At 43.1% G+C, this 25521-nt stretch overlaps 1 protein-coding gene across 2 annotated transcripts in view; it reads left to right on the top strand.

The window, feature by feature from the left end:
• The window catches only part of LDHD (lactate dehydrogenase D), a 54127-nt gene extending 29884 nt beyond the window's left edge, over nt 1–24243 (top strand). For both annotated transcript variants that reach the window (XM_072116888.1, XM_072116887.1), the window contains exons 2-11: nt 777–871; nt 8420–8561; nt 9874–10015; nt 10132–10291; nt 12063–12262; nt 12688–12816; nt 13265–13392; nt 14495–14585; nt 17112–17223; nt 22180–24243. In XM_072116888.1, the coding sequence (XP_071972989.1) occupies nt 777–871; nt 8420–8561; nt 9874–10015; nt 10132–10291; nt 12063–12262; nt 12688–12816; nt 13265–13392; nt 14495–14585; nt 17112–17223; nt 22180–22345 (1365 nt within the window). In that variant the 3' untranslated portion in view covers nt 22346–24243. The remainder of the gene's footprint in view (nt 1–776; nt 872–8419; nt 8562–9873; nt 10016–10131; nt 10292–12062; nt 12263–12687; nt 12817–13264; nt 13393–14494; nt 14586–17111; nt 17224–22179) is intronic.
• The last annotated feature ends 1278 nt before the right edge of the window (nt 24244–25521 follow it).

Genomic DNA, 25521 nt, shown 5'->3' with positions numbered 1-25521 from the left:
TGTAAGCAGAAGTGTAAAACACTTGGTAAACAGTTAAACATAAAACGCATGCGTTTTTAAACTTAATGCAAACGCATGCTTTAAAACGGTACAAAAATGCAATGTGGGCATCACCCTAAGGGTGGTGGCACACGTGGCGTTTTGAACCAGTTTTTAGGACGTTTTTAAGCAGTCCATTCAAAAAGCATGCATTTTAAAAAGTGCATGGGGTTTTTGTTTTAAGACAATTGGAAAACGGACAAAAACGGTCAAAAAACTCCACGTGTGCCACCACCCTAAGGCCTCCTTCACTTGCAGTGTTTGAATTGTATTTTGAAATGCAAAAGAAAGTCAGCTGGAAGGAAATTGGCCCGATCCTGGAAGCGTTTACGCCAAAACGCTTGCTATAAGGAATAAGTGAATCTCGTTCCGAATCGCAAGTGTTTCAGTGTAGATCCATATGTGATTGGCCCATGCTCTTTCTCCACAGCTTTTAAATGGTATTTTACGGTGTGGTCTCACACGGTGTTTGCAATGCATTTTTACATTTTATGTTTTACATTTTCACAGCTCCTTACACTTACAGCAATAGAGAAAAACACTTTCACACCAGCCAAAAGCATGGTTATATGTAACAATGCATGCATTTCACAATACGTTTCAAAATGTTTTGCAATCGCCACGTGTGACCGCACCCATAGAATGCAATTCAAACACTGCATGTAAATGCACGGTAATGGTTCAAGCCTTTACCACCTTTGCAACTGATGACTGTTATTGTATTCTTCTCTTGGCAGCTAGTAGATGATTTGAGGACACTGGTTGGAGACTGCAATATATCCACAGCAAATGCTGTCCGTGAGCAACATGGCAGGGATGAATCAATGCACAGGTAACTGCTTGATAAAGATTCCCCATTCATTGACACCTGCAGTTCTCTCCACATTATTGCCCAGTGTTGGTCTTCAGGAACATAAACCATCAGTGGCATAACTCGGAGAGGCAGGGCCCCATAGTAGACTTCTGAAGGGGACCCCCTGCCGGCTTAAAAATATACATGTTTTACATTCCTATATACATAAACATACAGGTCATCACATATACATGCACATTTATACACTGTTACACACATATAGAGCATATGCACATCACATATACACACATACAGTGCCATATACATACATACAGCTTACATACATACATAATGTACTGTATTTATACACACCTTACACAATATACACATACAGCATATACACATCACAGATACACACACATAAACAATATATATATATACCACAATGTGCAGCATAATATGTATATGATGGTGCACATTCTTTAGTGTAAGGTCGGATGACGGGGCCCCCTGACACTGTGGGCCCCATATCGGCTGCCATGGCTGCTACCGCTGTAGTTACGCCCCTGTAAGCCATATAAGAAAACTCTACAGAGCAGTGACATGGAGCAAAAGTTAATTCTCAGTCAAACCTCTGTACCTATGCTAGTGTCTGGTATTTTCAGGCAATCTACAATCAAAAATCAAGCATGATAAATCAGGGACACTTACTCATAGTTCTAGGCACTGTGACTGTGTGACTGTGATATTATTCTTATATTTGTTATCCATGGCCTCCTTTCTTCTAAAATTTAGCTTTTATAATTATGCTAATAAGTCAGAAGGGCTCCTCGGGGCATTGTCTCACAGGCTGTTACCCTGTCTGATCCTCCCGCCTGCTCCTTAAGCACTTCTGCCTGATGTAATCTCACTGCAGTAGAGGAAGTTTCAGCACCTAGTCCTAGTGGGAGTCAGAGAGCGCTCCATTCCACACTGTAACAGCCTGTGTATCAGCAGCACCGTGTACTCCAGGAGCCCTTCAGGGGTTCATTAGCATCATTTTAAAAGTTGAATTTAAAATAAAGGAGGCCATGGATAACAAATATATGAAGATTAAAACAGTCACAGTACCTGGATCTATGAGTGAGTGTCATTGTTTTTCTCATGCTTAATTTTGATGGTTGACTTTGTTTAACCCCTTAAGGACACAGGGTTTTTCTGTTCATTTTTTCGCTTTCCACCTTCCAACTTTTTTCAGTGTACACAGCTGTTTTATACGTAACAAATTTCTTCTCAGAGACATTTTTTTTATTCTATGCCATGTACTGGGAAGCTGGAAAAAAATTCAAAATTAAACATTAAACAAATGTGTATGTAAAAAAAAATTCGCTATCTTCTGACACTTATAACTTTTTCATACTATGGTGTGAGGTGTAATTTTGAGCTGACGTTTTCATTGCTACCATTTTGAGGATTGTGTGACCTTTTGATCACTTTTTATTAAATTTTTATATAAAATGGTGTAAAAGTAGCGTTTTGGACACTTGAGTGTTATTTTTCGCTATGGGGTTTACCGCTGGCAATAACCGGTTTATATTTTGATAGATCTGGCATTTAGAGAGGGTAACAGGGTTTTCTGTTTATTACATTTTATATCAGTTCTATGGAAAGGGGGTGATTTGAAATTTTTTTAAAATTATTTTTTAAAGTTTTTAAAGTTTTATATCAGTTCTATGGAAAGGGGGTGATTTGAAATTTTTTTAAAATTATTTTTTAAAGTTTTTAAAGTTTTTAAAAAATGCCATATACTGTATTGCAGTATATGGCATTTTTACACAGTATTGATTAGAATGAGCCATTAGCTCATTGTAATGTAACTTCATATGCCATGCAGACTCAAGTCTGACGAAGACCCAAAGCTGTCATGGTAACCGTTCGCCGCTCTCCGATGACGTTCTGGGGAGCGACGATTCGAACAAAGATGGCGGCAATATGTAGCAAACTCCTCAATGGCGTCTATAGGGCTTAACAGGGCCTCACTCCCCGTTAACTACCGTATATACTCGTGTATAAGCCGAGTTTTTCAGCACAAAACATGTGCTGAAAAACGTCCCCTCGGCTTATACACGAGTCACAACGAGTTAAAAAGATACTTAAAAAATAATAAACTTATATACTCACCCTCCGGTGGCCCCGATCTGCAGCGCTGCTCCCCCGATGTCCTCTTCTGGCTCCCCCGATGTCCTCTTCTGCAGCGCTGCTCCCCCGATGTCCTCTTCTGGCTTCCCGGCGCCTCTTCTGCCTCCTGTACATCGCGCTGGGCGCCGCCATTGCTATCTCCCGGGCGCCGCCCGGGAAGCAGCAATGGCGGCGCCCAGCGCAATGTACAGCGGACGGGCGCAGAAGCCAGAAGAGGACCCGCGCGGACATCGGGGGAGCAGCGCTGCAGATCGGGGCCACCGGATGGTGAGTATATAAGTTTTTTTTTTTTTTTTTTAATGCTGGGCTGGGCTGGGCTGTATACTACTGGGGGCAGGCTGGGCTGTGCTCTATACTACTGGGGGCAGGCTGGGCAGTGCCGTATACTACTGGGGGCAAGCTGGGCAGTGCCGTATACTACTGGGGGCAGGCTTGGCAGTGCCGTATACTACTGGGGGCAAGCTGGGCTGTGCCGTATACTACTGGGGGCAAGCTGGGCTGTGCCGTATACTACTGGGGGCAGGCTGGGCAGTGCCGTATACTACTGGGGGCAGGCTGGGCAGTGCCGTATACTACTGGGGGCAAGCTGGGCAGTGCCGTATACTACTGGGGGCAAGCTGGGCAGTGCCGTATACTACTGGGGGCAAGCTGGGCAGTGCCGTATACTACTGGGGGCAAGCTGGGCAGTGCCGTATACTACTGGGGGCAAGCTGGACAGTGCTGTATACTACTGGGGGCAAGCTGGACAGTGCTGTATACTACTGGGGGCAAGCTGGACAGTGCCGTATACTACTGGGGGCAAGCTGGACAGTGCTGTATACTACTGGGGGCAAGCTGGACAGTGCTGTATACTACTGGGGGCAAGCTGGGCAGTGCTGTATACTACTGGGGGCAAGCTGGGCAGTGCTGTATACTACTGGGGGCAGGTTGTATACTACTGGCGGCAGGCTGGGATGGCTGTATACTACTGGGGGCAGGCTGTATACTATAGGGGGCAGGCTGGCTATATACTGGGGGGTGGGGGTGGGTCTGTGACCAATCCATTTCCCACCCTCGGCTTATACTCGAGTCAATAGGTTTTCCCAGTTTCTGGTGGTAAAATTATGGGTCTCTGCTTATACTCGGGTCGGCTTATACTCGAGTATATACAGTAGTTGAACATAAATATAAATGAGATATTCCTATAGTTATGCTGACCCATATAATAAAGAAAACATGTTATCTATGCTATATGGTGTAAAAGACAAAAAAAAGCATTTTATTGTCAAAAATTCCAAATAGAACCTCCATGTTGTTTTAATTTACATGAGAAGCATAATGGGTTGATGGCTTACTAAAGGCTGTTTTAAAACTTCCTTGAAAATTTGGAAAAGTGCTGTTTTGTGAGCCTCCAAAACGTCCTAATAAAATAACATAAAATTATGCCTACTTCCTGGTTTTCTCCCCCCTTCTGTTTTCTCTCTTTTTTTATTTTGATTGATACAGTAGCCAGCTATGTATCATACAAAACTCTGTGAATTCCCCCTGCGAAGGGTAAATATTTTGTCGTGACCTATTGTAAAGCACCATTATGTTTTCCTTCAACAAAATTTTGTTGCAGCTAAAAAAAATCATACCTACATTAAGAAGGCATATGGTAAATGTCAATTACCGTATATACTTGAGTATAAGCCGAGTGTTTCACCACAAAAAATGTGCTGAAAAACCCCTAACTCGGCTTATACTTGAGTTAAGAAAAACAAAAAACAGTGTACTCACCTTCCAACGCCCCCCCTGGAAGGTTCTCTTCTATCGATCGATGCTTCCTATCGGCTTTGTGCCCCCGCACGGTCCGTCGCAGGGATCATGATGTCAGCCGCACACTGACATTCTAGTGTGTGCGTCGGCATTGGCACACACAATAATGTAAGATAGGAGAGGCCATACCGGGGGGGTGTCGGAAGGTGAGTACAGTGGTAGCCTATATACTACAGGGGGGCTGGCACACTGTATACTACAGGCGGCTGGCAGGCTATATACTGGAGGGGGCTGGCAGGCTATATACTGGGAGGGGGGCTGGCAGGCTATATATTACAGGTGCTCGGGGATGTGACCAATGCATTCCCCACCCTCGGCTTATACTCGAGTCAATAAGTTTTCCCAGTTTTTTGTGCAAAATTAGGTGTCTCGGCTTATACTCGAGTATATATACAGTAGTAACAAAATTTTGCTGTTGGACTGTATGATGCGCATAACATTTAGAAATCTGAAAATATCATATCACATAAAAAAAATTATCTGACAATCCTTTGGGTAAAGATTTTTTCCAAAAATTGTATCACACATTTTACAATAATAAAACAACTACAACTACTACAAGTCAGACAGAATTTTGTTGAATACCCCATGCGCCAGAATTCCCGAATCTGGTGCACCCTGCACACTGCGCAGGAAGACTGCATATAGTGTAAATGTGCCCCAATGTGTTTTGTGGGGAACACTCTTTCATATATGGTGGGAATACCCTATGGTCCGCTGCTTTTGGCAGAAAGTGTATGAACTTATCAGGGGTCTCACAAGGATCCAGCTGGTTATGGACCCTGAAACAGGAGGTGTTATGCTGCTTGTCAATATTCTGGTAGTAGTTTATTAGGCCAATTGCTGATCACAGGTTCCCTTTAAGGTTGATTTCACATCTTCTCTCCCTTTTAGGGACTCCTCTCGCCCTAATATTATTACGTCTTCCCCCGTTGTCCAGATTTTCATTGATATCTAGTTACATCATGTAAGGCATTTGGTAGGCCAATGTCATCTGTAGTTGTGGCATAGCCCATCTATTATCTGTGTCTGGTTCCAAGACCTCAACTCTACCTGTCATGTTTAGAAAGTTCTGGTGCATCTCAGTTTTCTCAGATTAAAAAGTCTCCTTCACTTCAGATAGTAGTAGCTTAACCCCTTAACGCTCTGCGCCGTAGCTCTACGGCGCAGAAGTATAGGGAATGTATGAAGAGGGCTCACGGGCTGAGTCCTCTTCATACAAAGGTGGGTGTTGTTGCATATTACAGCAAACCCCCACCGCTAATAACCGCGGTCGGTGCTTGCACCGATCGCGGCTATTAACCCTTTGATCGCCAGCGGCATTTAAAAGACGGCGGCGCGCGGGTGCCGCCATCTTTATTAAGATCGACGCGCCCCCGAACGTCATCGTGGGGGGGCGGCGATCGGTTACCATGGTAGCCTCGGGTCTTCGTTTGACCCGAGGCTTAATTGCTTCTGCAGATTCGTTACAATGAGCCAGTGGCTCATTGTAATGAATGAGCTGCAAAAATGCCATATACTGCAATACAGAAGTATTGCAGTATATGGTAGGAACGATCTGACCATCTAGGGTTAATGTACCCTAGATGGTCTAAGAATTAGTGAAAAAATAAAAAGTTTAAAAAATAAAAAAAAAATAATAAAATATTAAAAATTCAAATCACCCCCCCTTCGCTTGAACTGATATAAAACATAATAAACAGTAAAAACGGTTACGGCCGGCGGTGACCTCCGAGACGGAAAATGGCGCCCAAATGTCTGAAATGCGACTTTTACACCTTTTTAATCACATAAAAAATGGAATAAAAAATCATCAAAATGTCGCACAGACCTCAAAATGGTAGCAATGAAAACGTCGGCTCATTTCGCAATAAATGACACCTCACACAGCTCCGTGCGCCAAAGTATGAAAAAGTTATTAGCTTCAGAAGATGGCAAAAAATTTTTTTTCTTTTTTGTACACATTCGTTTAATTTTTCAAAATGCATTAAAACACAATAAAACCTATATAAATTTGGTATCAGCGCGATCACAACGAACCAAAGAATAAAGCTGATGTGTTATTTTGAGTGCACAGTCAAAGTCGCAAAAACTGAGCGCACAAGAATGTGACGCACGTGCGTTTTTTTCCCCAATTTTTCCACATTTGGATTTTTTTTTTCAGCTTTGCAGTACACGGCATGTTAAAATAAATAACATTACGGGAAAGTAAAATTTGTTACGCATAAAATAAGCCCTCACATAGGTCTGTACATGTAAAAATGAAAAAGTTATGGATTTTTGGAGGTGGAGAGCGAGAAATGAGCGAAAAAACCCTGCGTCCTTAAGGGGTTAAAATCCTCTTGAGTGGGGAGATTGTAGAGATGTGCTTGCAGAGATTTGATCAAAGGTTAGGGCATAAGCCCCTTATTACACTGCTCAATGTGATTCAGGGAATAAGGCCCCTGTAGGTGAGGGTTACCAATATCTTGTGAGAGTAGGGGTTGCCCCGGCCTATGTCATCATCTTGCACAGGGGCGGATTAACGGTACCATGGGCCCTGGCGGTATAGGGCGATTTGGTCCCCTTGGAACACATTCACATGCTGTTTGAAGTACGCATTGACATGCATTTGAAAGGCAGAGTTTGGCCCAGTTGCATATTTTATGTATACTGAAATGCTTGCAATAGGGAACGCAAAAACTGTGGTTCTCATTCAAATATGTGTTCAGAGAGGAGTTACTCCTGATACACCACCAAAAAAGAACCTCGTGCAAGTAGCGGGTTGAGAATCCACGAATCATCGTGATAAATGGTGCAAGAAATCCCTGCTTCACCAGAGTTGGGAGTGATGCAGATCATCTGAGTAATTTCAAGGTAACCGAGTTTGCTTTTTATTAACCCAGTTCAGGAAGAGATGTCTAATCTTGGTTTAAATAGTTGTATATTAATCTCTGCATCTATGTGAATTGTATCTGTGACTTTAGCCATGCTGCATATGCTTTTTTGATATCAGATCCTCTTCCTTTCACTATTCTTCACATGGCAGCTCTTTTAACATGGCTGTGATCATAGAATCCAGCTTGGGCTGTTTTGTGTATATGCTTAGTTTTGGGAAGGCACCCAGCGTATACTCTTAGCATATGCATTGACATATAGTGGCAGATAGAGGCATAGTTCTTGCCTCCGTCTGGCACGCTACATCTTTTCATCCTGCAGCCTCCGCCTGAGCTATGTATGCGCTCATCGGAGGCAATGGATGGCTGTGGGGAGCAAATGCAGCTTATTGCTTCTCTCTCTATAGCCCACAGAGGGCATACGTCGCTGAGCAGCAGGGAGGACCCGATGATGTCACTGTCCATATCAGGACAGTGACCTCACACTGGGGGAACACCCCGTTCATTGGCAGCAGACAATCGCCTACTGCTGCCGATGTACACTTCTCCCACCACATTCAGGGGAAGGGAGGGTCCTCAGGCGATGTAGTAAAATAGTGGGATACGTGTGTGCCATACATTGTTAGGACACACCGGACTCCTCTGGAGATGTCCTTACAATGTTTGGCATATAACAAGGTGTGAAACCACTCTTTGCAGCAGTCTTCTAAAATCATCTTCTCTTTTCTCTCTACAGCTGTCAGCCCCCTGATGTTGTCATCTGGCCGCAGAATGTGGAGCAAGTCAGCAAGGTGGCCAGTCTTTGTTATACACACAACATCCCAATTATTCCTTTTGGTACAGGGACTGGGCTGGAAGGAGGAGTGAGTGCACTGAAGGTATCCTATTAACTTTATCACCACAGTTCTAAACTTTAACAATTATTATATTTTTAGGATAACCACAAAGCTTACATAAAGAACAAAGAAAAAGAGGATGCGTACAAGTAATCAAGTAATTTTATTGAGCAACAAAAAAAATAGAATATTAAAAACAATTAAAAACAAAAATCATGGTAAAAATACCCACTGTGCATGGACAAGTGTACATGATAGAAAAAGCCAATATAAAATGTGTGCTCCATGTACAAAAGCAAGGTAACAGGTATAACAATGGAAATTGTGTGAGGGGAAAGACCTTGTAAGTGTATAAATGGTAAGTATTATATAGGGATAAATGCCAAACAGTACATTAGAGGTGACCCCACACAATTTCAGTAACACACTTATGGATGGAAACAACACATAGGCAATAAAACTTTGCTATAAAGCTTAGTACATAAAAGATGTTACCAGTGATCGTCCAGCACAGGGAAAACCGCCCCACGCGTATCGCCTAACTTGTAGGCTTCATCAGGAGTATCCAACAGAGTAAATGTGCTCACCTTAAATGCGTGCGGCGGCCATGACCAATCAAGAAACAGCTGTGTATGTCATGTGATGACCCGGAAGTGAAATCTGAAATGGGGAGGTGTATCCGGCCCACAGCATACCAGGTAATGGTTATGCAGGAAGTTATACGTGTCACTTAGTAGTTAGCGCCACGTCTCATAATGACGTGTTGATAAAACTGTCATAATCTTATTACCATTTAAAATAATTAAAACTGCAAACAAACAATAGCAATGAGACATGTATTTAAGAAACATAATGGGGCACATTTACTTACCCGTCCGGAGGAGTTCACAGTGCATTGTCCGATGATCATGCACTCTGCTGCGATTCACTAACATTGTGCGCCCAATATCCTGCATGTGTCGCCCCGCTCAGGTCTGCCGGAGTTCACCTTCTTCTTCCCGGTGTATGTAAGTACATTGTCTTGTGACACAATTTGAAAGTTAAATCCGGCGCTCAGTCCGAATCTGTTGAATCGTCCAATGGCCCAACACCTAATTTCTGTCGCATAAGAGCCAGCGCAGCTGCGCCACAATCCCCTGACATAATCCCCTGTTAAATACCTGTCACTGCTGTGCAAAACGGAAAGTCGGCCGAAAGTGCATCCGCGGACCCCTAGTAAATAAGCCTTAATATCTACAGTATCCTGTACAGACTGATAGACCATAGAGATGTTGAGTTCAGTACGTGGGAGGGCAATAGGCTGCATACACCATACTACATCATGACATCTGTTTATTAGTGCACTTTGTTTTAGGGAGGTGTGTGCTTCGATCTCACACGAATGGACAAAATTCTTAACCTCAACACTGATGACTTCTATGTTACTGTTGAACCTGGTGTGACGCGCAAGACCCTCAATGCATATCTAAGGGACAGTGGCCTGTGGTTTCCTGTAGGTAGGGTAATTTTCCTTCTTGAATCCGCAGTGACAACTTCACAATATAAATATGCTTAAGAGTATGTAGATCAATGTAAGCATGGAAGTAAGTTACTATTTCTTGGAATATCCCAGATCCAGGAGCTGATGCTTCTCTCTGTGGTATGGTGGCTACAAGTGCATCAGGCACCAATGCAGTACGTTACGGCACAATGCGTGACAATGTGATCAATCTGGAAGTTGTTCTGCCTGATGGTCGTGTACTGTGCACAGCAGGAAAAGACAGAAGTTTCAGGTCTAGTATATGTTTGATTTATCAATGCACTTGTGCTGTATTTTGACTGTTTGCCAAAAATTTTGTTGCACAGTTTAGCCCAACGGAGAGGTTATATAGCACACTAAACCACAATCCTGACTCATTTTGAAATATATTGTATCTGAGAGGGCTTTTAGCTTTGTGGCAAAAATACCGGTGACAGGATCCATTCAGGTTTTTAGATGGGCTGGATCATAGGGGCCCCGAACAAATGTGGGCGATTCGGGCGGTTGCATGAGTGGGTTCCCCGCATGACAGGGCTCCCCAGGCCGAATCTCTCCGATGTCCCTGCCTTTCGTCTATGGCAGAGCGAGGGAACAATAAGTTTGCATGTGCACTCACAGCGCCACCATCTTTGTTTATATCCGGTATCGCAGGGAAGATGAGGACGGTGGGCATCGGGGGAACAATGGAAGGTGAGTACAATTTTATTTTTTTTATCTATGCCTGTATATGGTTATTATAGGGGGATTGTATATATTTATTATGGGGGGGGGTGTATAGCAATAATAGGAGTCTGCATATAGTTATTTATTATAGGGAGGCTGCATATAGTTGTTATAGGGGGACTGTATATAGTTCTAGGGGGCTGTATATACTTATTATAGGGGGACACTATTTTGGTTTTATAGGGGGCTGTATAAAGTTATTATAGGGGGCTGTATATAGTTAATGCTGTGGGACTGCATATTGGTAATGTTGGCGGCTGTATATAGTTATTGCTGGAGAGCCATTACTGGGCGCTGTATACAGTGATTGCTGGGGCAGCTGTATACAGTGATTGCTGGGGGAACTGTATACAGTGATTGCTGGGGGAACTGTATACAGTGATTACTGGGGGAGCTGTACATAATGATTACTGGGGGAGCTGTACATAGTGATGTCGGGGGAGCTGTATACAGTGAATACTGGGCATTGTATACAGTGAATACTGGGCGCTGTATACAGTGAATACTGGGCGCTGTATACAGTGAATACTGGGGAGGCTGTATATAGTTATTACTGGTGAGTGGTATATAGTGATTGCTGTTCCCTGTCTGGACTACATTCAATGGGCCCCTACCAACCTTAATCCGGCTCTGGTGAAGAGGTTGATAAAGGCAGTAAAGAGCACTCAAATGTACGTATAGAGTCTAAGGGGGATATTTATCATACACTGGAGCTCGTGTGATTGCCCCGCTGCTGCTGTTGTACGATACATCAAGAGGCTAAAGCTTCGTGGCCGGCCGGGCACGCCACCCTTTCGCTCCTTACTGGTGTGAAGGTAGCGGATTGGGCTAAATAATCGCAAGTGCTAGCAATAAGCTAGCATTTGCGATTATTTCAGGGCTTCTACGCTACTGATGTCGCACAGATTCCAGATAAATATGCCCCTTAAAGTCAGAGAGTTCATAATTTGACTACACAGTCTTAAAGGGGTTTCCCACTAACTAAAGTAAGGCCCTATCCTTGGGATAGGGCCTAACTTGCTGATGAGTGGGGGTCTTAATGCGGAGACCCCTGCAGATCGCAAAAAATGAGGGGTTCGTCACTCCTCCAGAAGGGTGGGAAAAAAACGGCCGAGCAGGATGAGATAGAGATTGATGGAGCTGACGGAAGCACCGAGACCCCCTCTATGCAGTGGATAGGGCCTAACTTTAGTTTGCGGGAAAACCCATTTTAACTGCACCAGGTCTATCAGTGTCTGACGCTGGATGATACATTTAAGAGATGAAATGAGAATCAATCCATTTCTTATTTCCTTCTGCAGGAAGACGTCGGCTGGATACAATCTGACAAGCCTATTTGTGGGTTCAGAGGGGACGTTGGGGATTATAACCAAAGCCACACTACGTCTCTATGGAGTGCCTGAGGCCACTGTGGCAGCGGTGTGTGCCTTTCCCAGTGTGCAGGCTGCAGTGGACAGCACAGTACAGATTCTACAGTGTGGAATCCCCATTGCCAGGATTGGTGAGTTGTGTGGATCACTTATTGCTTGATCTCGGCTGTTCTGCAGGAGGCTCTGTGACATCAGATTCCCATTGCAATGACCCACCACTATTTCTTGTGTTCAGGGTGACATTCAGCGCTCTGAAATCCCAGCCTTCCCTTCCTCTAGTTTGCACTGCAGGCTCTACCTCACATTCTGTAGAAGAGCATTTCAGCACATGCATCATTTCCAATCAGCTTTTTTAGGATTTGTGCTCGCAGGATCCTGTAATTATAAGAAGATCAGCAAGACCCAGACATCATTGTAGCCAAGTAACCCTATAACAAGTACCCAGATACAAGTCTACAACGTGACAGACCTGCTGGCCACTGTACCCACAGAGAATACCGTGTTAAAGATCATAGACATAAATGCACTAACCTCATCATCCTATGTTTGTCTATAGAGTTCCTTGATGATGTCATGATTAATGCATGCAACAAATACAATGACCTTGGTTATCCTGTGCTGCCCACACTCTTCCTGGAGTTTCATGGTTCAGAGAATGGAGTAAATGAACAGGTACAGCAGGCAGGTAAGAATATCACCTCAGAAATAATATCAACATACCCGTTCTGCCAACAGAATCTATCATTTGCATCTTCTCGTACAGCTTCCAGAATCCATCATTTTAAACTACCTGTACTGTTCATAGAACTCGATAACTGTACTTACCTCCACAGCCCAGGTATATAGAAACAAAATACAATGAAAAAACTTTTTTATTCAAAGGTCCTTAAGCACAAATATAGGAGAACACGCAACAAGCAGGCGACACAGCACAGTACTTGTACATACCTGCAGGTTATCTCCATAGACTGGCACTTGCACCTACCTGTAGTATCCCCACAGCCACACAATCTCATTCCAACACTTGCACCTACCTCACCAGTATTATGTGAGTTTTGTTAACAAAACACTGTTTTTCTTTCATATAAGAATTATCCATTGTTTACCCAATTTTAACCCATTTTGCTTTGCAGCGGAAATAACACAGCTAAATGGAGGATCTGACTTTACCTGGGCAACAGATCAAGAACAGAGGAACAAGTTGTGGACAGCAAGACATAATGCATGGTATGCTGCCCTGGCTCTGCGTCCTGGGTGTAGGGTGAGTGACAGCATAATTCTAATGTTTTCCATTACAGTCTTATACGTTAATATTATAGGAACATGTGATGATCTCTATTTCAGATATTTCAGATTTCTGTTAGTGTGTATTTACTCAAAATGACTTCTCAAAAACACTTGAAATTTTTCCATTTAATTATAACGATAAGCATAAAAAAAGATTGCTCTATCCTAGGGCAAAAAAAATAAATTTACATTTTTTTTCCACCTCTGTGACCCAAACAACCTACAGAGAGTTGCTTACAAAAATTACACCAAAAAGTGAATGGAATGTATAAAAAATTGTTGCTTTTTGTGATTGAATTTTTCAGTTTGCAAAAAGCAATGTGAATGCTGTCAAGGTTGGTAAGTTTGTGAGCCTCTGCATATCATGCCTTTTACTCACCAGTTATCGCTTGCAATGTGTGGAGACCAGTACAAGCAGAAAGTAGAGACAACCCCTCCTGCAAACTTCAAACCTATTGCACATCATATATAGGTGCAAAAAAGTTGAACAAAGTGAACTCTTTAGAAGTGCCTGGATTAATGTCAAGATACAGATAATTGCAGTGGGTTCACTTATTTTTTTCTTGCAACTGTTGGAACTACCAGGCCCCAACTGACCTGGATGACTATGCATCCCCACAAACCCCTCACATCATCTCTGAGGCAGATGGATGGACTAAAAGACTGATCCCCTTCAAATAGCTAGAGTGGAAGGAATGGAAATTGTACTTTATCCACACTCTATGCAAATCTGCATCATATGAGTTTCATGATTACAAAGTTTTCTATCTCATGCATTATATATTTATAAAAGAAGTTTAAAGTTTAGTTGGACTTTAAAACTTCTGGTTAATACAATGTACCTTGTAGTATTTAAAATGATATTTCATATAAATGATTAAACATCTGCTAAAGTCATATTCCAAAAGGAACAAAAGATAACATTTGTTTAAACTTGGGGATGTTTTGAGATTTATAGCAAACTATTAAACCACTGAGGTTGTTTTTTCCTAATTATCAGGATAAGAGATAAGTAGGGTCTCACGTGAAAAAATGTAATTGAAAAAAAAGCAATTTACAGTTTCTCTTTTTTTTAGGGTTATTCTACTGACGTGTGTGTTCCTATATCCAAACTTCCCCAAATCATAGTGGAGACCAAGGAAGACCTCATCACATCACGCCTCACAGGTATATAACATGTCAGCAGTGCACAGGTTATAGCATGATCAAATCAACATGTAAATCAGGCTCAACCAGTTAAAAAAAGTATGAGAAAAGAGATAGAGGTGGTGAATGGGGCTTTCTGGCGTCCTTTTATCATATTCATTCATTAGTAGTTGATCAGTAGTGTCTGCTGATTATAGATTGGTCATCAGTACTACAAGGTCTGGGAACCCCTTTAGACCTGCATTGTTTCTGTTTTGAGCAGTCCATGAGAACACTTGTCCGCAGGGATTGAGGGAGAAGAAATTCTTATATGGTTATATCTTTAAAAAAACATCAACAACTTAAATGGAACCTGCAATTTGAAATTGACCTAATAAACCCTTTATCAGTGAGTTTTCAGCTAAACATATCATGTTTCTTTCATGGACCAGTGTGTTGGCCTCATCCAGAATATTAACTTTGAAATGAGATATAAATTGGTTGTATAATGTCAAGGAGGTGGAGAGTCAAACTTTCTCCACCACAGAATGTGTCCTTCATTGGGCTCTCTGTCCCTGTGACTTTATACACCCAATTTAATCTCATTTCAAAGTTGATTTTCTGGATGATGCCACCACACTGGACCATGAAAGAAACATGATATGTTTAGCTGCTTGACTTAAGTTAATTTCTGCTGAAAGGTTCCCTTTAAGGACATCCTCTTTATCTGATGACCAAGACTAGATACACCGCTTGGCGAGCCGTCTGCTCCATAGAGATTAATGGAGCAGAACGGTCATGCGCAGCCGTCTACTCCATTAGTCTGAGGAGCGGCAAGGAGACAGTCGGACCCCTCGTTCTCGCGATCAGCATGGGTCTCAGCACCGAGACCCCCACTGATCAGCAAGTTAGGCCCTATCCGAAGATAATGCCCAACTTGCCTTTATGGGAAAACCCCTTTAAGGATAGATGGGAGAAGAGAGAGTTTAGTGAGTGAAAGTTCCAGTAGTCTTGGTGAGAGTGAATCAGAGCAAGAAATAGCATTTTAGAGTTTTCAATTGTAAGAAATGAGTAGATTCTGTAGATGTTTCTGCGATGCATGTGGAAAGAGGTTGAAATCCAGCAAGACCCCAAGACAACGGGCCTGCTGTTTCAGGGTTAGGCCTTATTCACATGGCCGTTCATGGGACGTATATACGTCCCCCATAGGCTGGCAATGGGCGCGCCGTACGGGAGCGGTACAGTGCAGCACATATGCAGCACTGTACCACTCCGTAGCCGTGAAAAGATAGGACATGTCTTATCTTTTCTCAGCATATGGCTCCGTGCGCCATATACCACTATGGATAGGGGCGGGGGTGAGCGGTGCTCACTCCCTCCTCCTCTCCCTGGCGCCGATGCCTGCCCGCCGTGCTACGTTTGTGTGAATGTAGCCTTATAGTGATCCCACAGATCAAGATGAAAAGGTCAGGTTTAGGTTGGTTAGCAGATGGTGAAAAGACAAGAAGTTTAGTCTTAGAAAGTTTCATGATGGACATGATGTTAGAGACGGCAGAGAGTCATTCACTAGTGACTTGAAGTAAGGCAGGAGTGATGTTACGTGCAAAAGTATATAGTTGAGTGTCATTGTCAGACCAATTTGGACCATGTCTGACTTTGTGGAGAATTCAGCTTTAGGCTGCATTTACATGAACTAAAAGGTGGGACTTCTTCTATGAAAGATTACTGGTTGTCATTAAAAACTCAAAAGTGATAAGTAGTTTGAGACACATGGTTTTATAAACAATTGAGAGGTTCTACCATTTTTAGAACTATTTCTTGGTATTATTGTTTTTTTTTACTAGGTTTATTGAATGTTAAATTGGGGATATGAATATTAGGAATATGATATTCCTTGCATGAATTCATTCATACCACTGTGTTTTATGTATATCAATAATAAGATATGTATTGTACATCTACACATATGAATTTAAATGTAATAAAATCGATTTAATATTATCTACTTGTTCTATCTTTATTTATTTGTTGTGTTGTGGAGCTTAAAGAGGACCTTTCACCCACATTTTCGGCACTAGGAGCTGCTTCCTAAAGTAAGCAGCTCCTAGTGTTTGAACAAACGCCGCAGTGTTAGAGTGATGGCGTTACCGGAAACCTCCGGTAACGCTATCTAACAATGCGGCGGGGTACAGTGTAATCATCGGCGCTGCCTCTTCCCCCGGACCGCCCCGCTCGCTCCGTAGGCCACACGTCATGCGACAGTCACCGCCCCTAGCCACGCCCCAACCCCGCCCCCTCATGAATACGTCGGACAGCTTTGCGACAATTACACTGTACCCCGCCGCAGTGTTTGATAGCGTTACCGGAGGTTTCCTCTGGCGTTTGTTCAAGCACTAGGAGCTGCTTACTTTAGTAAGCAGCTCCTAGTGCCTAAAATTTGGGTGACAGGTCCTCTTTAAGGTATCAGCCTTAGCTGTTCACAACACATAGTAAAATCTATTGCAATAACTTTGTTGGTATAAGTGCTATTTTACCCAATTCTTAAATCTTGTAATAAATGTATGGCAGGTCCTATAGCCGGACATGTTGGCGACGGGAACTTCCACTGCATTATGGTTCTGGATCTAAATGATAAGGAAGAAGTAAGGAAAGTAAAGGAATTCACAGACCGGTTGGCAAGGTAAATCTCCCACCACTATTGATTATATCTACAGGTAACAACTCCAAGAAGGACATCAATCCCGTCATTCATTGGGGTACAACAGCTTTGCCACTGACATTCGCAGTTTCATGTATCAAATGGAATCTATTTTTCAGAAAATCCTACATCTAGTTTAGACATTAGTTGCCAAAAATTCTTGTGAAAAAAGTAATATCCCAAAGGTACATTTCTCTGAAAGGAGATTTAAGGAAGGACCTGCATGTTAGTCAATACTTTTGCTAAGTTTTATAGTCAAATGCCAGGGAGAGTAATGATTACCATTACCATACTTCTATTAAGTTCTTTCAGAACAGTGGGGCTTATTTACTAAGAGTCCCGCTGCCACATTTTCGTCAAGTTTGCTGACTTTTCTGGGATCGTGCTGGGGATTGTGTCGCAATTGCGGCGGCTTTCAAATTGGGGGGCGGGCTTTCGGACAATCCAACAAGCTAACTAAGCGCTGGATTTAAAAAGGACCTTTCACCACCTCACTTATATGGAGATTAGCATACCATTCTGTAGGGGCTGCTACATAGATTCACGGGTATTTTGCTTCTAGCCCCCACGGTTACAGAGTTATTAGTCCCGAGATGTGACCATTATAATCTGTGTTTGGTCAGAGAGGAGGAGCTGGGGCTGGGGGCGTGTCTTATGCTAATCTTCTCTCATACTGTCAGTGGTGAGATGTAATTTCTCTATGTGTATCTAAAGGCCTCATAAATGTGATGCAAACGTGTAAAAGTAAACGTAATTCAAACGCCACATAAGAGTAAACGTGACACAAACGGTGAGTAAGTGTAAACGTGATGCAAGTGCCGCATAAGCGCAAACGTGACGCAAATGCAGCGTAAGCGCAAACCTGACGCAAACGCAGAGTAAGAGCAAACGTAACGCCACTAAAGCGCAAACGCTGCATAAACGTAAATGTGACGCAAACGCCTCGTAAACGTGATGCAAACACTGTGTAGGCGTAAATGTTACACAAACGTTGTGTAAAAGTAAACGCAGTGTAAGCACGACGCAAACGCAGCGTAAATGCAACCGCAAGCAAAACTGACAAAATATTGTGATTATGTTAACACAATGTCAAGAGACTATTAGCAGAATGTGTGTGAACACAGCCATTAGGTCAACATAGAAAAAACTCACAGCTCAATATTCATAATAGCTTCTCTGACATTGCCTGCCACTGATTGGACAGTATGAAAGAAGATTAGCATAACACACGCCTCCAGACCCAGCTCCTCCTCTCTGACCAAACACTGATTGCAATGGTCAAACACTGGGAATGATATCTCCGCAACCGTAGGGCCTAGAAGGAAAATTCCAAGTGCGCCTGAATCTGTGTAGTGAATCTGTGATAATCTCTACATGTGTGAGGTGGTGAAAGGTCCTCTTTAACATTCAAATTTGTGTCGCAAGCCAAGCACTTACGTGCACTGGGAAGAAGGAGAACTCCGGCGGACCTGAGCGGGGAGCGACACATGCAGGATATCGGGCGCAGGATCTACGTGGAACCGGATCGGGGATCGCAACTCGGATGGGTAAGTAAATGTTCCCTGGTATGTGAGAACTTCTGACAAATGTCTGCTACAAAAGAATAGTCTAAAGCATAATGGCATCTCCAGAGAGGTGGACTGTTAAGCAACCTGTAGTTATGGCAGAAAACCCGACCACAGGGCAACTGAGACGACTGGTTGAGCTTAGGGAGACTTTGAGAGAACTCCAACTTAAACAAGTGGAGAGAATGTTGGTATTCTCAAAGCAGCGTTATTATGATAAAGGAAATAAATCACACACACTGCTTGCGCGGCAGCTCCGGTAGAGACGTGAAAGCCAAACTCCACATGTTATCAAAGGACCCCTGGGGTCTATGCTACATGATCCAAAGGCAATTGCAGACCATTTCCAGGCCTACTACGCCAAACTCTATGCTTTACCTATTCCTCAATCATTGACAGTAGAGGATAGAGAGAAAGCCATACAAGAGTTTTTGCTCTCTTGCTCTCTCCCTAGACTGTCCACGGACGCGGTCGAATCCCTTAACACTCCTATAACCCCTGAGGAGATAGAGGAAGTGGTCAAAGAACTCCCCAACGGAAAGGCACCAGGGCCTGACGGCCTAACATACCTTTACTACCGAACATTCCTCCAAACCTTACTCCCCCATATGACGCGCTTATTTAACTCCCTTCTAGAAGGGGAATCTCTTCCTTCTACTCTCACTCATTCTTACATTACAGTAATCCCCAAGCCCGGAAAGGACGCGACAGAGTGTGCAAACTATAGGCCAATCGCTCTCCTTAACTGACTTAAAGATTTACACAAAGATCTTAGCAAACCGACTGCTCCCTATACTTCCCCATATGATCCACAAGGATCAAGTGGGATTCATTCCGTGTCGCCAAGGGGGAGATAATACTAGGAGGACGATTGACTTAATAGAGGTCCTAAACAACTCAAAGGAACGTGCGCTCATACTGAGCTTAGACGCGGAAAAAGCGTTTGACCGGCTGAACTGGCCCTTCATGTTCAAAACGCTGGAAGCTATGGGTTTTGGGGGCCAGTTCATGAAGGCAATTGCAGGCCTGTACGCTAAACCCACTGCGACAATAAAATTCCCTCACGCTTCTTCTAGCCCTATAAATATTAAAAATGGTACTAGGCAGGGATGTCCATTGTCCCCCCTCCTGTTTGTACTATGTATAGAGCCTCTAGCAGCTATGATACGCCAAGACCCGAATATACGTGGGGTATTGGTGAAGGATAGAGAGTTCAAATTGTCACTATTTGCAGACGATGTCCTCCTTACCCTGACCCAACCACATACGTCCCTTCCAAACCTCCAGGCCCGCCTAAACCACTACGGTCTCTTGTCGGGGTACAAGGTTAACACCACCAAGACTGAAGCTTTACCGCTCAATATGACACCACAAGAGACAGACCTATTACGAGCTAATTATAAGTTTCGTTGGCAGACATCAGCCATTAAATATTTGGGGGTAAACATTACGCAGACTTATAGCACAATATATGACCAGAACTTCCCAAATATGTTTAAAGAAATACGGTTACTGCTTAACAAGTGGAATTCTCTTCCAATTTCATTCTTTGGTAGGATTGCGGCCATAAAAATGACTTTGCTCCCCAAACTACTTTATTTATTTGAAACCCTGCCTATTACAGTGCCCCTAGGAACCTTGAGATCGATGCAGAGTGCTTTCATTCGCTTTGTGTGGGCCCACAAACGACACAGGGTGGCAAAGTCTGTGTTACTTGCTCATAGATCCAAAGGAGGATTGTCGGTACCAGACCTAGTTAAACATTACTGGGCGGTTCATCTCAGACGAATCCCGGCTTGGTCTACGTTGTGGGCCTACTCGAGGTGGATGGAGGTCGAGAAGCTCTGGTTGGCCCCATTTCATCCCAATGCTTTTTTATGGACACCAGGGATACAACCCCCAGAAGGCCCACTGCTGGGCCCAATCGCTTTTACATTACACCTCTGGCGAAACTGCTGTTCTAGATTTCCTTTGATTTCAAAATGCTAGCCCATGCAGTCATTCTTATATACACCACTTATGCCCCAGAATACACCAGGACCAGTAATAAGACCCTGGCATACCAAATGCTTGTTCCGTTTCGCAGATGTAGTGGATCATAGTACAAGGACAATACTTCCTTTCAGCACCCTCCAGGAAAAGTTTGACATCCCGTCTTCCTCCCAATATCACTACCTACAAATCCGCCACTTATTGCAAACCCTAGGAAGCTCCGACACAGTCTCCAAGCCTACCCCTTTTGAATACCTATGTAAAACCACCATGCACACTTCAGGACTCATCTCTGACATTTATAGGATTCTATTACATCCTGACCCAACAGAGGAGGTATCACACCCTTACATGGCCAGGTGGGAACGGGTGGTGGGATCCCCGATCACACAGGAGACCTGGTGTCGTATATGGCACTATGCAGCTAAATCATTGACGTGCACTGTTTACAAGGAGAACCAGTATAAGCTGTTATATTTCTGGTATCATACACCAGCATAATTACATCAGATATTTCCGGAAACTCAGGACATCTGCTGGCATTGCAGGGAGACAGGTAGTGACTTACACCATATCTTCTGGTCTTGTGCGAAGATTCGGCCGTTTTGGGAGGAGGTCAAAGACCTGATTCATGACATACTTTCAGTTTCGATCCCTCTTACTCCCCTGTTCTACTTGCTTAACATAGCACCGCAGCCTCTACCTAAGCTGTCCATTAGGTTAGCCTTACATATCCTTACAGCAGCCAAGTGCTTGATAGCACAACACTGGAAGAGGTGGAACCGGCCAACCAGAGGGTCCCTCTTGGCAAGAGTGAGAGAGGTCAGGAGTATGGAATCTATGACTGCTTCAATGGATGATAAAATAGACCTTTTCTCCAAGATCTGGGCCCCATGGGATGCATATTGGGCGGGTATGGTAAACCAAAGAGATGATTGACCGGGAAGCAGGCACAGCTTATAGAGAGATCTCTACTTCTTCTCCTCCTCCCCTCTTTCCTTCCCTCTTTCCTTATGTATCTTTGTCTGACGTCTCCCCCCACGGTTTAATGATCTGTTGTAATGTTGTTTATTGGGCTCCGAATGAGCTTTCCTTTTTGTAATGACTACATGCAAGATGTATATGATAGATACAAATCTGACTACTGATCTATGTAACTGATGATTTAAGGTTAACCTTTTACAACTGAGTGTTGACTATGGTTGATTTTTCTTTTTTATTTCCTGTTCTGTTATTGCTTACGATATCTGGATTTCTCATAAGAGTATTGTATAAAATATTTTATTTGAAATAAAAATACAGTTAAACAAAAAAAAGCAACCTGTAGTAGTGACTTGTACGTGTCTCCGGGGAAACTTGTTCATAAGTGTCTCTTTTTCAGGAGAGCCCTGGCCATGAATGGAACCTGTACTGGTGAACATGGCATTGGGATAGGAAAGCGCAAGTTACTGCAGGAGGAAATTGGAGAAGTTGGTATCGAAGCAATGAAACAGATTAAAACTATATTTGATCCAAAGAATATAATGAACCCGGGAAAAGTGGTTTAGATGGACAGGTGAAGGGAACAATGGTACTTTAGCCATAATTTTACTCAGGACAATCGAATTGTGTTTTGCAACAGGATTACTGTGATCTTTTATTGTGAATTAATCAGCACAAACAAATGAATGTATTGGAGGGTAGACTCCCATTGTTTTGTTTTTTTTTACATCAGTGATTTTTCACTGACCCATTTTGGCCTATGGACACATACAGGTTTTTGTTGGAAAAAGTTGGAAAAAATAAAGTGTGAAAAAGCCCTTTGAAAATAATGATTCAGTTAGAGATCAGGGAAAAATCACTGAAGCCAGGATGAGAAAACCATTCTGCATGTGTCCATAGGCCAAAATGGGTTCAGTAAAAAATCACTTATGTGAAAAAAAACTCCAATGTGAATTCACCCTTATACAGGCTACTAATCACTAACACATAACGATACAACCTATCTGTACATAATATTAATAATTATAATACTATACCAGGTTTTAATGGTATGTGAGATGTGCTAGCAGGGCAGACTGAGAAAAAAAGTGGTTTTGGAAGAAAATGTAAAAGTGTTCCTATGTTGTAGAAATGATTTCACTTCTGCTACTACTTGTGGACCTTCAGGAGTTACAACATCAGATGCATTTAGGTGACTGCATTTAGGTAATATATTTTGATGCTGATTTGTTGTAGACAAACTTTGTATGTTAGGTATGTTCTTTTAGCTACTAATGTATTTTTGCGTCAATAACATCACAACTATTAGATCTCTTAATACTTGCTTCTAAGAGACTCACACATGTCTTTTTTTTTTTTTTTTTAAATAGATGTTTACTGCAAATTTGGACAGACTTGGTGCAGTACAGCACTGACAGCCAACATTGTAAACTCCTTAAAGTGACAGCAAGTCACTATAAAATGGCCAAAAAACATAAATGTCTTATTAAATAATTGTGATACACAGTTTACTCCCAAATACAAAGAATACATGGATTTATACCTGTGCCATGCACACATTAAAGATTACCTGTCACCCTAAAAAAAAAAAAAAAATACTGGAATTACTAAAATTTCAGATAGTATCCAGACACAGGCTATAGTAAATCCAGCACCTCCCCCTGCCCTGACACGCAAGAGGGGAGAAAAAGAAAACTGATGTATAGGCATAATAAATCCCTTCTTTCAAGTGCAATTACACTGACAATTAAATACCGTATATTCCGGCGTATAAGACGACTTTTGAAGACAGAAAAATCTTCTGTCTTGTCTGGGGTCGTCTTATACGCCGGTAATCCCGCTCGCCGTGTATTCACGGCGGCGGTCAGGTCCCAGTGCATGGAGAGGGCTCACGGGCTGAGCCCTCTCCATAGCCGGTAAGTCTTTGCTGCATATTGCAGCAAAGGCTTACCGGTAACACCCGCGATCGGTGCTAGCACCGATCGCGGGTGTTTTCACAGCGATGGCTGCCGGCAGCCTCAAAAAGCTGCCGGCAGCCTCAAAAAGACATCGGGGCGCATACTCGCCCTCCGGTGGCCCCGATGTCTGCGCGGCGTCTTCTTTCTTCTGCTGGGCGCCGCCATGTTTTTCCCCGCGGCGGCGCCTAGTATCACGTCAGCAGCGGCGCGTCATACTAGGCGCCGTCCAGGAGAGAACAATGGCGGCGCCCAGCAGAAGAAAGAATACGGCGCGGAACACTGAAGACGAGCCGCGCGGACATCGGGGGAGTTTATTTTTTTTTTTTTTTAATGCTGGGCTGGGCTGTGCTGTATACTACTGGGGGCTGTGCTGTATACTACTGGGGGCTGTGCTGTAATGGTAATGTTGTTGTTGTATGCCTTATGTTTATGAGCAACAGTTTTCCTGCTATATACCTGCATGTCATAAGAATTTAAATTAAAAAAAGGACCATGTTAAATTCAAATCTGTTTTTTTTTTTTAATTTTTACCGGTGTTTTGTATGCGTTGGAAAAGCGGTAGTCTTATACGGCGAATATATCTTAAACTCTATATTTTAAACAGGAAAGTAAGGGGTCGTCTTATACACCAGGTCGTCTTATACGCCGGAATATACGGTAAGTGCAATAGTAAACTAACCAAAAACATGGTTGTTATTTTGCTACAATGCTATAATATATACCCTAAATGCTGAACTGCAAAGATCACATGGCTTTACATTTTTACAAATTGAGGCTACTTTCACACGAACGTACGGTCGACGTATATACGGCCGATATACGTCCCCCATAGACGGCAATGGGCACGCGGGGCCCAACGGGAGCGGTACCGTACCCCGTAGAAAGATAGGACATGTCGGCGCCGTGCGCCATATATTCCTATTGAGAGGGGCGGGGGTGAGCGGCACTCTCCCCCTCCTCCTCTCCTTGGCACTGCCGTGTGCCCGCCATGCTACGGTACGGCAGGCAACAGCAGTGTGAATGTAGCCTTACACATGGCATAAAACATTTACATAGGTGGGTTCAATGCACTTTATAATGTTTAAACCTAAAGAAAACGTGTCTTTAAATTTCAACGTCGATGTACATTGTGGGTTTAATCGAGTTATCCCTAATTCTGTTGCTATGCTAGCATGGATGGCCCCATCGATGCTCTACTAAAAGATCAGTTGCCATTTGCTTAAATAGGAAAACCCATTTATATACATCCCAACTTTTTGAAAAAGAGAGACAAAAAGTTTCTCCCCCTTTTTTATAAACCACGCCCATTGCCCCACCACAAGCGACCTTAATGGCCCCCACATAGTGTAATGCCCTATTCCTGTTTCCAACTCCCCACGGACCCATATGATATCCCCTTATGTCCCTCTAATTTATCTTCCCTTTATATTTGGACCTTTACTTTTATTTACCTCCCCATACTTGTTATGCCCAATCTTTCTGTACTCCTGCTCCCTCCCCTCTTCTCCTCACAATTTGGTCCCTTTCTCCAACAATGTGAACTCTCTCTTCCTCCTCTTTCTATTGTGACCTCTCTCCTCCATCCCCCTCATATTGTGGCATCCTGTCCTCTACCCCCCTCATATTGTGGCCTCCTAAGGTCCAGACAACCTCTTTTAAATAAATATTTTTAACTATGCTACAATATCTAATGACAACAACAAACTATTGACTTGGCGGATCTTCTATTGGAGTGCAGCCTGAGTTGTTGCTATGCATAATCTCTTCCTCTCAGTTAACACAGC

This window comes from Engystomops pustulosus, chromosome 7 (assembly GCF_040894005.1).
Source record: "Engystomops pustulosus chromosome 7, aEngPut4.maternal, whole genome shotgun sequence".
In the NCBI taxonomy this organism is placed as follows: Eukaryota; Metazoa; Chordata; class Amphibia; order Anura; family Leptodactylidae; genus Engystomops; species Engystomops pustulosus.
This window is presented reverse-complemented; position numbering and strand designations above follow the sequence as displayed.